Here is a 12,939-nt window from a genome sequence, read left to right as displayed (position 1 = left end):
TTTCAGCACTAGTTTATCCAAATAGATAACAGTCCTCCTACCTGATTTCAATGTCCACATCATCTTTCCCTACAGTGAATACAGATACAATGTACTCATTTAAACTCTTACCTATGTCTTTTGGTACCACACACAGTCGAATTACCACTTTTGTCCTTAATGAGCCTTAATCTCTCCCTGGCCATCATCTTGCCTGGTATACTTAAAAACACCTTTGGTTTGTAAATACCCCCCTGCACTTTCTGTACTCGATTCCCTGTTCTTTCCCTACGTAATCCTGCACACTCCTCACTATCCAGGGTTCGTTGGAACTGTTGCCACACCCCCACCTACATGTTATGTAATTTGCCCAACTTTGACTTCTACCTAGGATAAAGGAAACTCATACCAGGTTCATCAATAAACAAAGAAAAAGCCCATTTATTATAAATAAACCAACTGATTATTAACTACTACTTCTATACAAACTTAAACTATATCTCCTTGAAACTGAACGTGCACACATTTATTCATAAATAGTACAGACAGCTGAGCAGAAATATCTCAGTCGACATAACAAAAACAAACACATTTGTGGCTCGAGTGTCCAAACCACAAAGGTGGAAAGAGGATTTTGGTGATTATATCGCATTGTTGATCACAGAGTGATAGAGGATCTTCAATTCAGTTACTGGTCAGTTAGACCTAGGTCTTTGCTGTATTAGAAGACCTTATTTTCAAAGTCTTTGAGTTTTTTCTTTCATTCTCAGAGTTGATTATGGGTCGTTGTCTGTGTGACTGTAGCATCCCTGTTTATCCAGCATGGTAAGGGTCATTCACTGTGTAACTATAGAGTCCCTTTTTATCCAGCAGGGTAAGGAATTCTCATTGTGTTACTATACAGTCCCTGTTTCTCCAGTAGGCTAGAGGTTACTCAATGTATAGCTATACAGTCTTTTTCTCCAGCAGGGTAAGGGTTACTCAGCATGCAACTGTAGAGTCCCTGTCTCTCCAGCAGAGTAAGGGTTACTCACTTTGTAACTGAGGAGTCACTGTTTTTCCAACAAGGTAAGGGTTAGCTGGGCTAAATGTACAAGCTATCTGCTTCTTCAGCAAAGCAAGACTTAGTCACTATTAATGTACAGAGTTCTTGCTTCTTCCAACAAAGCTTAAATACCATTTGGGACTGTGTCCAAATATGAGGTCATGCTTTTAACATTGGTTGCAAACAAAATTTGAGGCTCTTATGTTAATTGACTTTTAAAGCTATGAATAGCACTCAGTAAACACTTAATTAATTCAGAGGACAGATAAGGGATTGATTGAAAATTGAACATTCACATTCCTGGAGACCAGTCATTAAATAATTATGCAACATCTGCACAATGACTTATGCACCATGTGTAACAGATTTGGCAGCTTCCAGGCCTTTGCTGAGACATTCAATAGAGACTTACATTTTATCTGGTGACATGGTCATATGCTGACCGTGGACAGCATGAGAATTTCAACAAAATGCTATGCATATGTATGGACTGGACTTCCATTCGATCACATCGGCAATCTCGGCCACAGAATCAATTCCCAGACCTCACTGGTGTTCATCACCCACGCAGCAAATCTCACTGGGATTCCATCATCCACGCACTAAACTTCAATGGAATTTCATCGGAGTATTTTCAGTAATACACCATTTGAATGCATTTTCCCAGTGCTATGGTTAGTATTTATCTTATAAACAATATCTCTAAAACAGGTCACCTGGCCATTTATTATATTGTCTGTTTACGGAAGTCTGTGATGATTCATATATTGCAACATCTATTGCACTTTGTTCAACGTTTATAAAACACATTGGAATATCCTCAGGTCATAAGTGCTATTAAATGTAATTTTTTTTCATATTTCCTATGATATAGTACAGATGGTCCTGGCCTCAATGGTGAGGATTAGATCATTAAACATGGACTCTGCCGCATGGTGGTCCCAGGATAGGATTCAGCTCTGTAGTGATCCCCAGTGCACAAGATTATTCTCTCGACACATGGGGCAGAATTTTGTGCCAGCAGTGGCTTTCGACCAGTAAGAGTCGGCCATAGCCCCTCGTCACCTCTCCAGGAAGGCCCAGTTACTATGTACAGGTAGTTAGTTCTATTATAACGCAATAGTTGCGTTCTTGTGTGACCTCGTACTACGGAAAATCACGCTGTAGATAATCACCATAGAAAATTGTGTTATAGGAAAATCGCTATAGAAAGTCACCATACCTGTACAGCAGAAAGTTTGCATTATCCAAACAGCATCCACTATTCATCAATCGCGTTACAGCCAACTCGCGTTCACAAAACAGGCGTTACAGCAGAACTACCTGTACCAATCAGGCACTCTACAGGTCACCAGGACCTGCCATCAGGACTCTGGAGGCAGAGGTCCCAGCCATTGAGAGTTGATGGCCAGTCAGGAGCCAGCATCTCTTTTGAATGATAGCACAATTGAGAGGGCAAAAGGACACCCACCTGAAGCTCAGGACTCAGGCTATAGATGGATGAGGTTGGGAGGAAGGTTGACGGAAAAGATACTATATGGGCATTAGCGGCAGAGGTGTGGTACTTACTGAATCCCTTCTCATCCTGATGCCAGGTGCCCCCTCAATCAGGCACTGAATACCTTGAAATAAGTGTTAACCTCCAAATACCCACCCTCCCCAAGCCCTGGTAACTAGCAATCAAACATACCATGAGAGAGAAGGTGGAAATGCAAAGCTCAAGAGGGTCTCATTGAACTTATTGGGTGTTTGACTGATGAATGTTTGTACCTGGGAAGCCTGTCAAATGCAAACTGTCACTGTGGTTTCACTGTTCATCTAACCTGCCATCAAACTGCTTCCTTTCTCATGTGGTTTATACTGTAGTTATCAGTTTGTTACCTGGGCAAGCAGGACGTGGATGCAGGAAACAGGTCACGTGTCTCTCACCATTTTATACTGCACTTTGGGCACTTGGGTGGAAACTATTAGACAGAGTCTACACTGTTTGTCTGGGTCATTCAGACAGAGCTCAGTGCTCTCCCTGTCTGCGTCAGTCAGACAGAACCAATGCTCTCTCTGCATGTGGGACGCTCAGATGGCTCTCTGTAGCACACTGCACAGTTTAATTCATCTGGCCCATCCCATTCAGATCTGTAATTCTCGATCCTTCAATTTGGCTTCCATCTCTGGGTTTAGGTGACATCTAGATTAATGTGAATGAGCAGGCACTTGCATTATACTGTGCTGCACACAGACTGTCAATGGCACACTGAATACAAGCATATCATTACTGTTTATGGGACCTCGCTGTATACAAAAGTGGTTGTCACATTGACTTACAAAACGATGAGTGCACTTAATGGTTTGTAATGCACATCGTGAAATGCAAGAGATAGTTCTCAGCTACAGGATGAGGTGCGCTCTTTATCATTAGCTCGGTTCACATCGTGGTTTGCAGTCTGAATGTGTTTTTTTTTTAGATGCTCACTTTTTCATAACCCACAATATCTTAGTCCCTCAGGTTACCAATGCTCATCAACTGTGGTTCAGTTGGTAGGAGTCTCACCTCTGAACCTGAAGGTCATAAGTACAAGTCCCACACTTGAAACATGAGCATAGAAATCTAAGGTGATACTCGAGTGCAGTACTGAGCTTGTGGCAAACAGTCAGAGGTGCTGTCTTTTGGGTGAAAAAGGAAGACAGTCTGACCTCACAGGTAGATGTAGAAGATCTCATCATACTATTAAAAGAATAATTGAAACGTAGAAAATAGGAGCAGGAGTAGGCCTTTCGTCTCTTTGAGCCTGCTTCACTATTCAATATAATCATGGGCTGATCATCCAACTCAGTACCCTGTTCCTACATTCTCCCCATTCTGTCAATCTCTTTAGTCCTAAGAACTAGATCTAACTCCTTCTTGAAAACACTCAATGAGTTGGTCTCAACTACTTTCTGTGACAGAAAATTCCACAGGCTCACCACCCTCTGGGTGAAGAAATTTCTCCTCAGCTCAGTCCTAAAAGGCCTACCCCGTATCCTTGGACTGTGACCCCTGGTTCTGGACTCCCCTGTCGTCGGGAACATCCTTTCTGCATTTACCCTGTCTTGTCCTGTTAGATTGCTATGAGATTTCCTCTCATTCTTCTAAGCCCAATTGAATATAGGCTTAACTGATACAGTCTCTCTTCATGTGTGTCTTGCCATCCCAAGAATCAATTTGGTAAATCTTCATTGAATTCCCTCCATAGCCAAAACTTTCTTTCTCCGATACAAAGACCAAAACTACACACAATATTCTAGGTGTGGTCTTTCCAAGGTCCTGTACAATTGCAGCAAGACATCCCTGTTCCTATACTCAAATCCTGTCACTATGAAGGGTAACATACAATTTGCCTTCTTCACCGCCTGCTGTACCTGCAGTTACTTTTAGGCAACTGTGTGGAGTTTGTACGTTCTCGTTGTGTCTGTGTGGGTTGTCTCCCAGTGCTCTGGTTTCGTCCCACAGTCCAAAGATGTGCAAGTTAGGTGGATTGGCCATGCTAAATTACCCATAGTGTCCAGGGATGTGCAGGCTAAGTGGATTAGCGGTGGGGAATGCAGGGTTACAGGGATAGGGTAGTGAGGGGTGGGTCTGGGTGGGATGCTGTTCAGAGGGTCGGTGTGAACTTGATGAGCGAAATGGCCTGCTTCCACGTTCTGGGGATTCTATGATTCATTGGTACTGAATGTATCAAAGACCAAGAGAGTAAATGGATTTCGGAGGAATCAAAGAATATGGGTGGAATTAGGTCAAATATTAGTCATAATTATATCGAATAATGGAGCAGGGTAGAAGGAACGTATTTTATATTTTTCCCTAAACTAACATCACTGAATGGACTGTCTAGTCATGATCACATTGCTGTTTATAGGAGCTTGCAACATGCAAATTGGCAACGTAAGTGACCATGCTTTGAAAGTACTTAAATAAAAACAGAAATTGCTAGAGAAACTCAGCAAGTCTGTCAGCATCTGTGGCGAGAAAGCAGAGTTAATGTTTTGAGTCCAGTGACCCTCCTCTTGTTTATTTTGTTTGAAAGTACTTCTTTGGTTATTAAATGTACTGGGATATCATGAGGTTGTGAATAAGCAAGTTTATTAGGTTAATGAACTGCAGTGGTTCAAGAAAGCAACTCACCGCCACCTTCTCAAGGGCGACTAGGGATGGGCAATAAATGCTGGCCCAGCTAGCGACACCCTCATCCCACAAATGAATATATTTTTTTTTAAATTAGCCCTAAACAACTCCTCAGACACAGTTGAATCCTAACTCGCTGATTATTTTCTCTTGTGCTTAATTCTAAAGTGTTTGCCTAAAACGGTCACTTTATTTGACTCCAGGCTTACCCTGGGCCTTTAATCATAATGCTTGGTCAGCTGTTGAGGTTTAGTCTGATTTACTGTGAGTCAGATTTGAACATTATTATGGATTAAAATTACCTCCAGGTCCTGGGAAAGTGCCACGGAGCAAATCAGTCAGGAATCCCACTTCCAAGCGTCAACCTCCCAGCATCTTGGTCAAGATGTGAGCAGGCTCGTCCATGGTATCGTAGGGAGTGGGTTAATCAGACTGATTTCAATGGCCATTTTTCCAAAGTGCTTCTTCAGCTGAAAAATGCTTTGGAGCATCGAGAGACTGTGAATGCATTATATTAATGCAGTAAAAACAGAAAGCACTGAAACACTGAGCAGGCCTGGCAGCAACCACAGAGACAGAAATAAAGTTAACACTTTACATCAATGAACAACATCGGAACTCATTGCATCGTTTCGACAGATAAAGTTTGATGAAACAAGGTGGGAAGAGAACTGTAGGACAAAAACCTGCTGGTTCAAATGGTCTTATTCTGTGCTGTTCTAAGTAAGTTTGTGCAATACTGCCAATGATTTTTTTTCCTTATATTAGTGTTAACTTCTGACCTATCCTCGCTAAGTAGTTGATTCTTAAATTTATGCTATTTTAAAATAGTTAAAAATCTACTGAAATTCTACATTTGTAACCAACTGCCGAATGACAAAGGTTAATAGGTGACACAGGTAGGAAAAGGTTGTTAACTTTATTTGCAAGCACGGGACAGGCCTTCACTTGTTTTCTACCAAAGCAAGAAAGAAAGATTTATTTCATTAGAGGAGAGGCCTTAAAACCTTACTTAAGATAAACACCTGCTTGAGAAATGCAACAGTATGGAGTTGGAAAGTCAGCATGTCTGATTGTTGAAGTCAAGTAAGGGGAGTTAAAGATAAAGGTGGTTTGAAGGTTAAATTAAAACAGAAAAAATGCTGGAAAACCTCAGCAGGACCATCAGCATCTGCAAAGAGAGAGAGAATGCTTCAGGTCTGTGACTTTTCATCACAACGTCACCACATCCACAAGCATTCACTCCCTTCACCACCAACGCTCAGTTGCAGCAGTGTGTACTACCTACAAGATGCACTGCAGAAATTCAGCCAAGATCCTCAGACCAGCACCTTTCAAACCCACAATCATCCTAAGGCAACAAAATACATGGCGGCACCACCACCTTCAAGTTCCCCTCCAAGCCACTCACCATCCTAACCTAGAAATTTATCACCGTTCCTTCACAGTCGCTGGGCCCCAAAATCCTGGAATTCCCTCCCTGAGAGCATTGTCGATCAATCTCCAGCACGTGGACTGCAGCGGTTGAAGAAGGTAGCTCACCAACACCTTCTCAAGAGGCAGCTAGAGATGGGCAAGAAATGGTGTGTCATAAAATTTGGAGTTGCAAGGACAGAATCTCATTAAATCAGCGTTGAATTCATTAAAAGAGTATTGGAGGTGAATGGAATAAAACAATCTCCTCTGGTGTGGATTCCAGAACGAAGGAGCACAGTCTTAAAGTTAGACCAAGGCCAATCAGGGTTGATGTCAGCAGACACTCCTTCATACAAAGTGGAGTGGAAATCTGGAATCCACCCCCCCAAAAAAAAAGCTGTAGAGGCTGGGGGACAATTGAAGGTTTCAGAAACAAAAACAGAAAGTGCTGGTAACAGTTATTCAAGACGGGAGCAATCAAGATAAACCAGGAAACTACAGGCCAGTCATTCTAATCTCAGTGGTGGGGAAAGCATTGGAAGCAATTCTGAGGGACAGAATTAATATGTCTGGAATCAATCAAGATCAGTCAGCATGGTTTTGTTAAGGGGAGGTCAGGTTTGACCAACTTGATCGAATTTTTCAAACAGAAAACCAAATGTGTAGATGAGGGCAGTACATTTGACATGGTTTACTTGGACATCATCAAGGCTTTTAGTAAGGTCCCGCATGGGAGACCGATAGTGAAGGTAAGAGCAGGTGGGATCCAAGGAAATTGGATGCAGAATTGGCTGAGGGCAGGAAGCAGAGGGTGATGGTCGAGGGGATGTTTTTGTCCAGTATGAGTCTTCAGGGAGCCAGATTTGACTCAAATTATTAGTTCTATTTCTCTCACCACAGATACAACCTGACCTCATGAGTTTCGCCAGCTTTTGCTGTTTCTACTTCAGATCTCCAGCACCTTCAGTTCTTTGCTTTTATTTGAAGATTTAGTTAAGTTGAATAGATTTTCACTGGACAGAAGAATTCAGGGTTACAGGTCTGAAGTAGAAAATAGGATCGAGATACAGATTATCCATGAGCTAATTAAATCATAGATCCAATTATAGAATCCCTACAGTGTGGAAACAGGCCCTTCGGTCCGACAAGACCACACCAACCCTCAGAGCACCCACCCAAACCCATCCCCCTATAACACTGAACACAATGGGCAATTTAGCATGACCAATCCACCTAGCCCGCACATCTTTGGACTGTGGAAGAAAACCGGAGCACCCGGAGGAAACCCACGCAGACACGGGGGGAATGTGCAAACCCCACACAGATGGTGACCTGAGGGTGAAATTGAACCCGGGTCCCTGGCGCTGTGAGGCAGCAGTGCTAACCACTATGCGGTGGGACAATTTCAAGGGGCTGAATAGCTTCCTTCTTATCCCAATATCCAATGAATGATATATGATGAAAGACACTTCTCAACATAATGACGCAGCTTAGAAACATGCAAATTGTCAGAACTAAAGATGTCTAAAGAAAATAGATTTTGGAACAGAAAAGCAGGGTGATTTGATTAAAGTGATCAAGTTGTATGTTGAGTTTGGAATTGTAAATGTTTTTGATTCTTCAGCTAAAGCTCATATGGTTTTGTCATAAACACTGTTGTTAGTGTGTGTTTGATTATTGTACACTTAATATATCTGTGACATGTGCAATTGATTTGGGTTTTTGTGTCTTGGGATTTGGGATTTGGATCTTTTTCCCAGGTTAGGGGAGTCTGAAACTAGAGAGCATAGATTTAAGGTGACAAGGGAAAGGTTTAAAAGGGTCCTGAGGGGCAACTTTTTCACGCAGAGGGTGGTGTGTGTATGGAATGAGCTGCTAGAGGAGGTGGTAGAGGCTGGTACAATTACAATGATTTAAAAGGCATCTCGATGGGTACATGAATAGGAAGGATTTAGAGGGATATGGGCCATATGCTGGCAAATTGGATGATTAATTTAGGATATCTGGTCAGCACAGACGAGTTAGGCTGAAGGGTCTGTTTCCATGCTGTGCATCACTATTTGAGGGGAAAATAATTGTAAAAAGACATGCATACACACACACTAACAAATTATACCAGTTAGAGTCCGAAAAGGTTGAATTTCTAAGAAGTGGGCTGACTGAGGTCTTTAAAATTATGAATGGGTTTGATAGGGGTGATGTACAGTAAATGACTCCACTTATTGGGGAAGCCTAAACTAAAGTCATAAACATAAGACAGACACTAATAAATCCAATATGGAATTCAGAAGAATATAGAACTCATTACTGGAGTAGTTGAGTTGAATGGCAAGGATGCATTTAAATGGAATCTGGAGAAGTACTGCATTAGGGAGATTGGATTGTGATCAGGGTGGAAACCTCTATCAGTTTTTGATACATTCTGGCCTCTCTACAACTCCCCTTCAGGATGATGGGGCCAATTGAAGCTCCTTCACTAAGGTTACACAAAATGCATAGCATAGAAACAGACCATTCTTTATGCAGTATTTATGTTCAATATGGGTCTCTTCCCACCCTGTTTCACTTAATGCTTATCAGTACATCCTTTTCCTTTCTCCCTAATGCACTTCTCCAAATTCCATTTAAATGCATCTTTGCTATTCACCTCAACTACTCCAGGAATGAGTTCCAACATTCTGCATACAGAAGTTCCTCCTGAATTCCATATTGGATTTATTAGTGACTGTCTTATGTTTTTGACTTTAGTTTAGGCTTCCCCAATAAGTGGAATCATTTACTGTATATTAAACCCATTCACAATTTTAAAGACCTCAGTCAGCCCATTCCTTAGCCTTCTTAAAAAGCCTCAACCCTTTGGGTTTTCCCAGTTGGTACAATCTCTTATTTGTGTGGGTATCATCCTTGTAAATCTCGTTGCACCTTTTCCAGTGTCTCCATACCATTTTTACTCTAATTCAGAATTGTGCAGAATTCTCAGAGTGAGAGATCAGCTAACACAGTACACAATGAGAATTTAATTAGCGTGACCGATTCCTGGGCTGAATGATTGCAAGCTTCTTTGAGAATTTCCAGAAATAGTATTATTTGGCGGCCATACAATGGCATTGGTAAATTCAGTACCCAGTTTAACACCTCTCTCTGTCTCTCCTATCCAGGCGAAGACAGCCAATCTGGTTCATCCACTGAGGGGACAGATCCCGGACTCCAGCCAATTGGAGTCCGGACCTCGTTTGCTTACTGCTCAGACTGGGATCTGCCTGGCTTAACCCAGACCAAGCCCTGACCAACCCAGGATTGCGTGTCAGCCCAAAATAGAGTTTATCCTATTGATGGCCTGGACCAAGGAATGTTAATCTTCTCCTGATGATGTTGGGACTGGGACTGCTCCATGAATGGATAGGCATTTTGGAACAGGAAGGCATTATGGACTTGGACATCATGACCCTTGAATTATTAGTTTGGGAATTCATAGACTGATGGCACAGAGTGTGGAAACTGAAAGCTGTGTGTCCCAGTCAAATATGGAAATGAAGGGAATAAAGCAAGGAAACATCACCAAAGAACTGAGAAGAATTGTTGATAACCTGACTTAAGGGCCATCATCCGGCTGAGTTTTATCAAAGGTTCAGATCATTTGGAGTCAGGGTGTGCAGCTTAAACCAACCTCTAACAAGACAGGAACCCTAAAAGCTCAAAATGCACCATGACTGAGATTTGGAAGGCCCCAAGCTGGATTCCCAGACTGCCTAGGGGCACCAATAGGGCTGCTACATTTGGCTTCACAGCTTTTAAGATCGCAGAGGGCAAACTATCCAGCCAGAGCTTTCTGATCACAGTTCAGTAATCCCCGCTGGAAATAGCAGTTTAGGATGGGCCATTTTCTGAGAAGCTCATGATGGAATAACCTGGGGTGGCGGGCGGTCTCTGTATTCATTTTGATCAAACAGGTGGGGTGATGTGAGGGATAAGGAGGTTGAGGAGTCAGAGAGGGTGAGGCAATGCTTGTTGGGTAGGTGGGTAGTGGAGGAATCACACTTAGAGGTGGGGGGGGGTTTGTGGTGGGCAGGGATGGAAACATTGACAGCATCCAATGTTTGAAGGAAGAGTTAGAAACAGCATTGCTGATCGTCCTATCTCCACAATGAGGTAAGTCAAGTGAGTTTGAATTAACCCTATGAAAGAGGGTGTGGGCAGACACAACCAGGAGCAACCTATTTCGGGACCACAGGGTTAACTGGCAAACCCTGACAACTATGTCTGCATCTCCTATGGTACAAAAAAATTCTATCAGGCCCCTGGATTCAGGGGCAGGGCTGACCAGCAAGACAAGCAGCCAACTTTTTATATAGCATGAATTAGAGTCAACCCTTTTGAACTTTTTGCATGCCCCCTTTACAGCTGTAAAATCACCTCTATCACAAATGAGCAATTTAATACAGAGAGGGACCGAGGGGCTCTCCAACATGAGTTACTGAAAATGAGCTAGAACTGAGTCCTGACAGCAGGCCTCGAGAGTCGGGAATTTTGATTCAACCTCTCTTTCAGCTGCTGAAGACAACGGGAAGCCATGTAGCAATATCTGTGTCTCCATCACAACATGCAACGTCAAGAGTGATACTGGCCAGGAACAGTTTGGGCTTTGCTCCTGGCCTGTGATTCAGTGGTTGCTCCTGGATGTTTCATCGCACCACCTTCCACCTACGCAAACACAGTCTGATCAAACTAGCCTTTTTGCCCCATCTTCAGTCTCACATATCTAAGAAACACATTATGGAACAGAAGGAGCTTTGGAGCGATCATCATTTTCCAGGATCAACTTGAGGATTTGGCAACTCTAATCCAAGGTAACACATTGTCCCTGCTCCTTGTTATCCTGCTCAGGTGCCTAGAGGGTAAATACTCGCAAACTTGTCTCTGATTCCCACTTGTCATGCCTTGGATGCAGCAACGTGTGTCTAATTGGCATGATGGATCGGTGATATCCCATGACTAGTGTTTTCAGCCAAGACATGCCAATAAAAAGTTATGTTAAAGCAAGTGTGTTGTATAATTTAATTGGCTGTGCATTGTACATAACATTGGGAAATTCTATTCACAGAAGTTTTGTACAAAGCGTTCACAACAGGAGGTATTGTGGTGGTGTTCACACAGACCCAGGAGTCAATGTTCACATTGTGCTTGTACACACAGAACTGGGAATCAATGTTCACTCTGTACGTGTACACAGAACCAGGAGTCAGTGTTCACACTGTGTGTGTACACAGAACAGGGAGTCATTGTTCACACTGTTCGTGTACACAGAACCAGGAATCAATGTTCACACTGTGCATGTACACAGAACCAGGAGTCAATGTTCACACTGTGCATGTACACAGAACCGGGAATCAATGTTCGTACTGTGCGAGCACAGACCTGGGAGTCTGTGTTTACAAGGTGTGTGTACAGACCCTAGAGCCAGCTTTTACACAGTATATGTACACATGGTGCATGTATACAGAGTTGAGAGTTAGTGTTTAGACTGTATGTATGCACATATAGACCTGTATTTACAAAGGGTGTACATATGTATATATAGGGAATCACTGTTAACTGTGTGTATGTATATGTGTGTGTGTTATGTGTGAGAGAGTTCTGTTTCTGCTTCTGACTTGCCGTTGAATTAATAACTGCAGTCAGGAGGGTCCAGGTTCAAATCCCACCTGACCCGGTGGTTTGTCATAACATGCCTGAACAAGTTCATTAAAAGAAAAACTTTTAAATCAGCCGTTTCTGTCCTGGGGCTCAGAACCCCTTCTTAGCCGATTCCCCTACTGATGTCATCAACACCCATTGCTGAATAGCTAGTCTAGATTGGACAAATAATTATTAAAGTCAGTCTCAGTCTGAGATATTGGAGCCATGTACAACAGAATCTGTGTTACATACTGTCCTGAATCTGCTTCAAATTCCCTCAGCACTTAAGCAGCAAGAATCATACAGCATCACACACCACAGTGCTTTAACCCTGGCCTCCACCTCAATATTGAAGGTCAGTCTGTACATCTGTTTTATTGATGCCCTACTGAGCAGTACAGACCACAAAGGTGCCAGGGTTAAATCTTGTGCTCAGTTAGCTGGTCACCAGCTGATGTGGGAATAATGATGCTCTCAATATCTCTGGGCTGATGTTGGGATAAGAATAGTGTAGGGTTTGGGGATAAGTGAATTAACCAGAGTTCCTTCTCCCAATCTCTATGTAACAGCCAGTTCCATGGGTTGCTGATCCATGGGCAGTGGTTAAGCACAGTGCTGTAATCCATGGTGCAGTTACCTACCCGAGTTCATGTCTGAAAGATGG

The 12,939-nt window shown here is 42.7% G+C and overlaps 1 protein-coding gene across 7 annotated transcripts in view; it reads left to right on the top strand.

Annotated features, from left to right (window-relative positions):
* Window positions 1-11,639, top strand: part of rad51b (RAD51 paralog B) — a 475,671-nt gene extending 464,032 nt beyond the window's left edge. For all 7 annotated transcript variants that reach the window (XM_048600139.1, XM_048600138.1, XM_048600141.1 and 4 more), the window contains one exon: window positions 9,758-11,639. In XM_048600139.1, coding sequence (XP_048456096.1) covers window positions 9,758-9,885 — 128 coding nt within the window. In that variant the 3' untranslated portion in view covers window positions 9,886-11,639. The remainder of the gene's footprint in view (window positions 1-9,757) is intronic.
* Window positions 11,640-12,939: the final 1,300 nt, after the last annotated feature.

This window comes from Rhincodon typus, chromosome 8 (genome assembly GCF_021869965.1).
Source record: "Rhincodon typus isolate 14 chromosome 8, sRhiTyp1.1, whole genome shotgun sequence".
NCBI lineage: Eukaryota > Metazoa > Chordata > Chondrichthyes > Orectolobiformes > Rhincodontidae > Rhincodon > Rhincodon typus.
The sequence above is the reverse complement of the archived record's forward strand: the minus strand, read 5'-3'. Positions and strand labels throughout refer to the sequence as shown.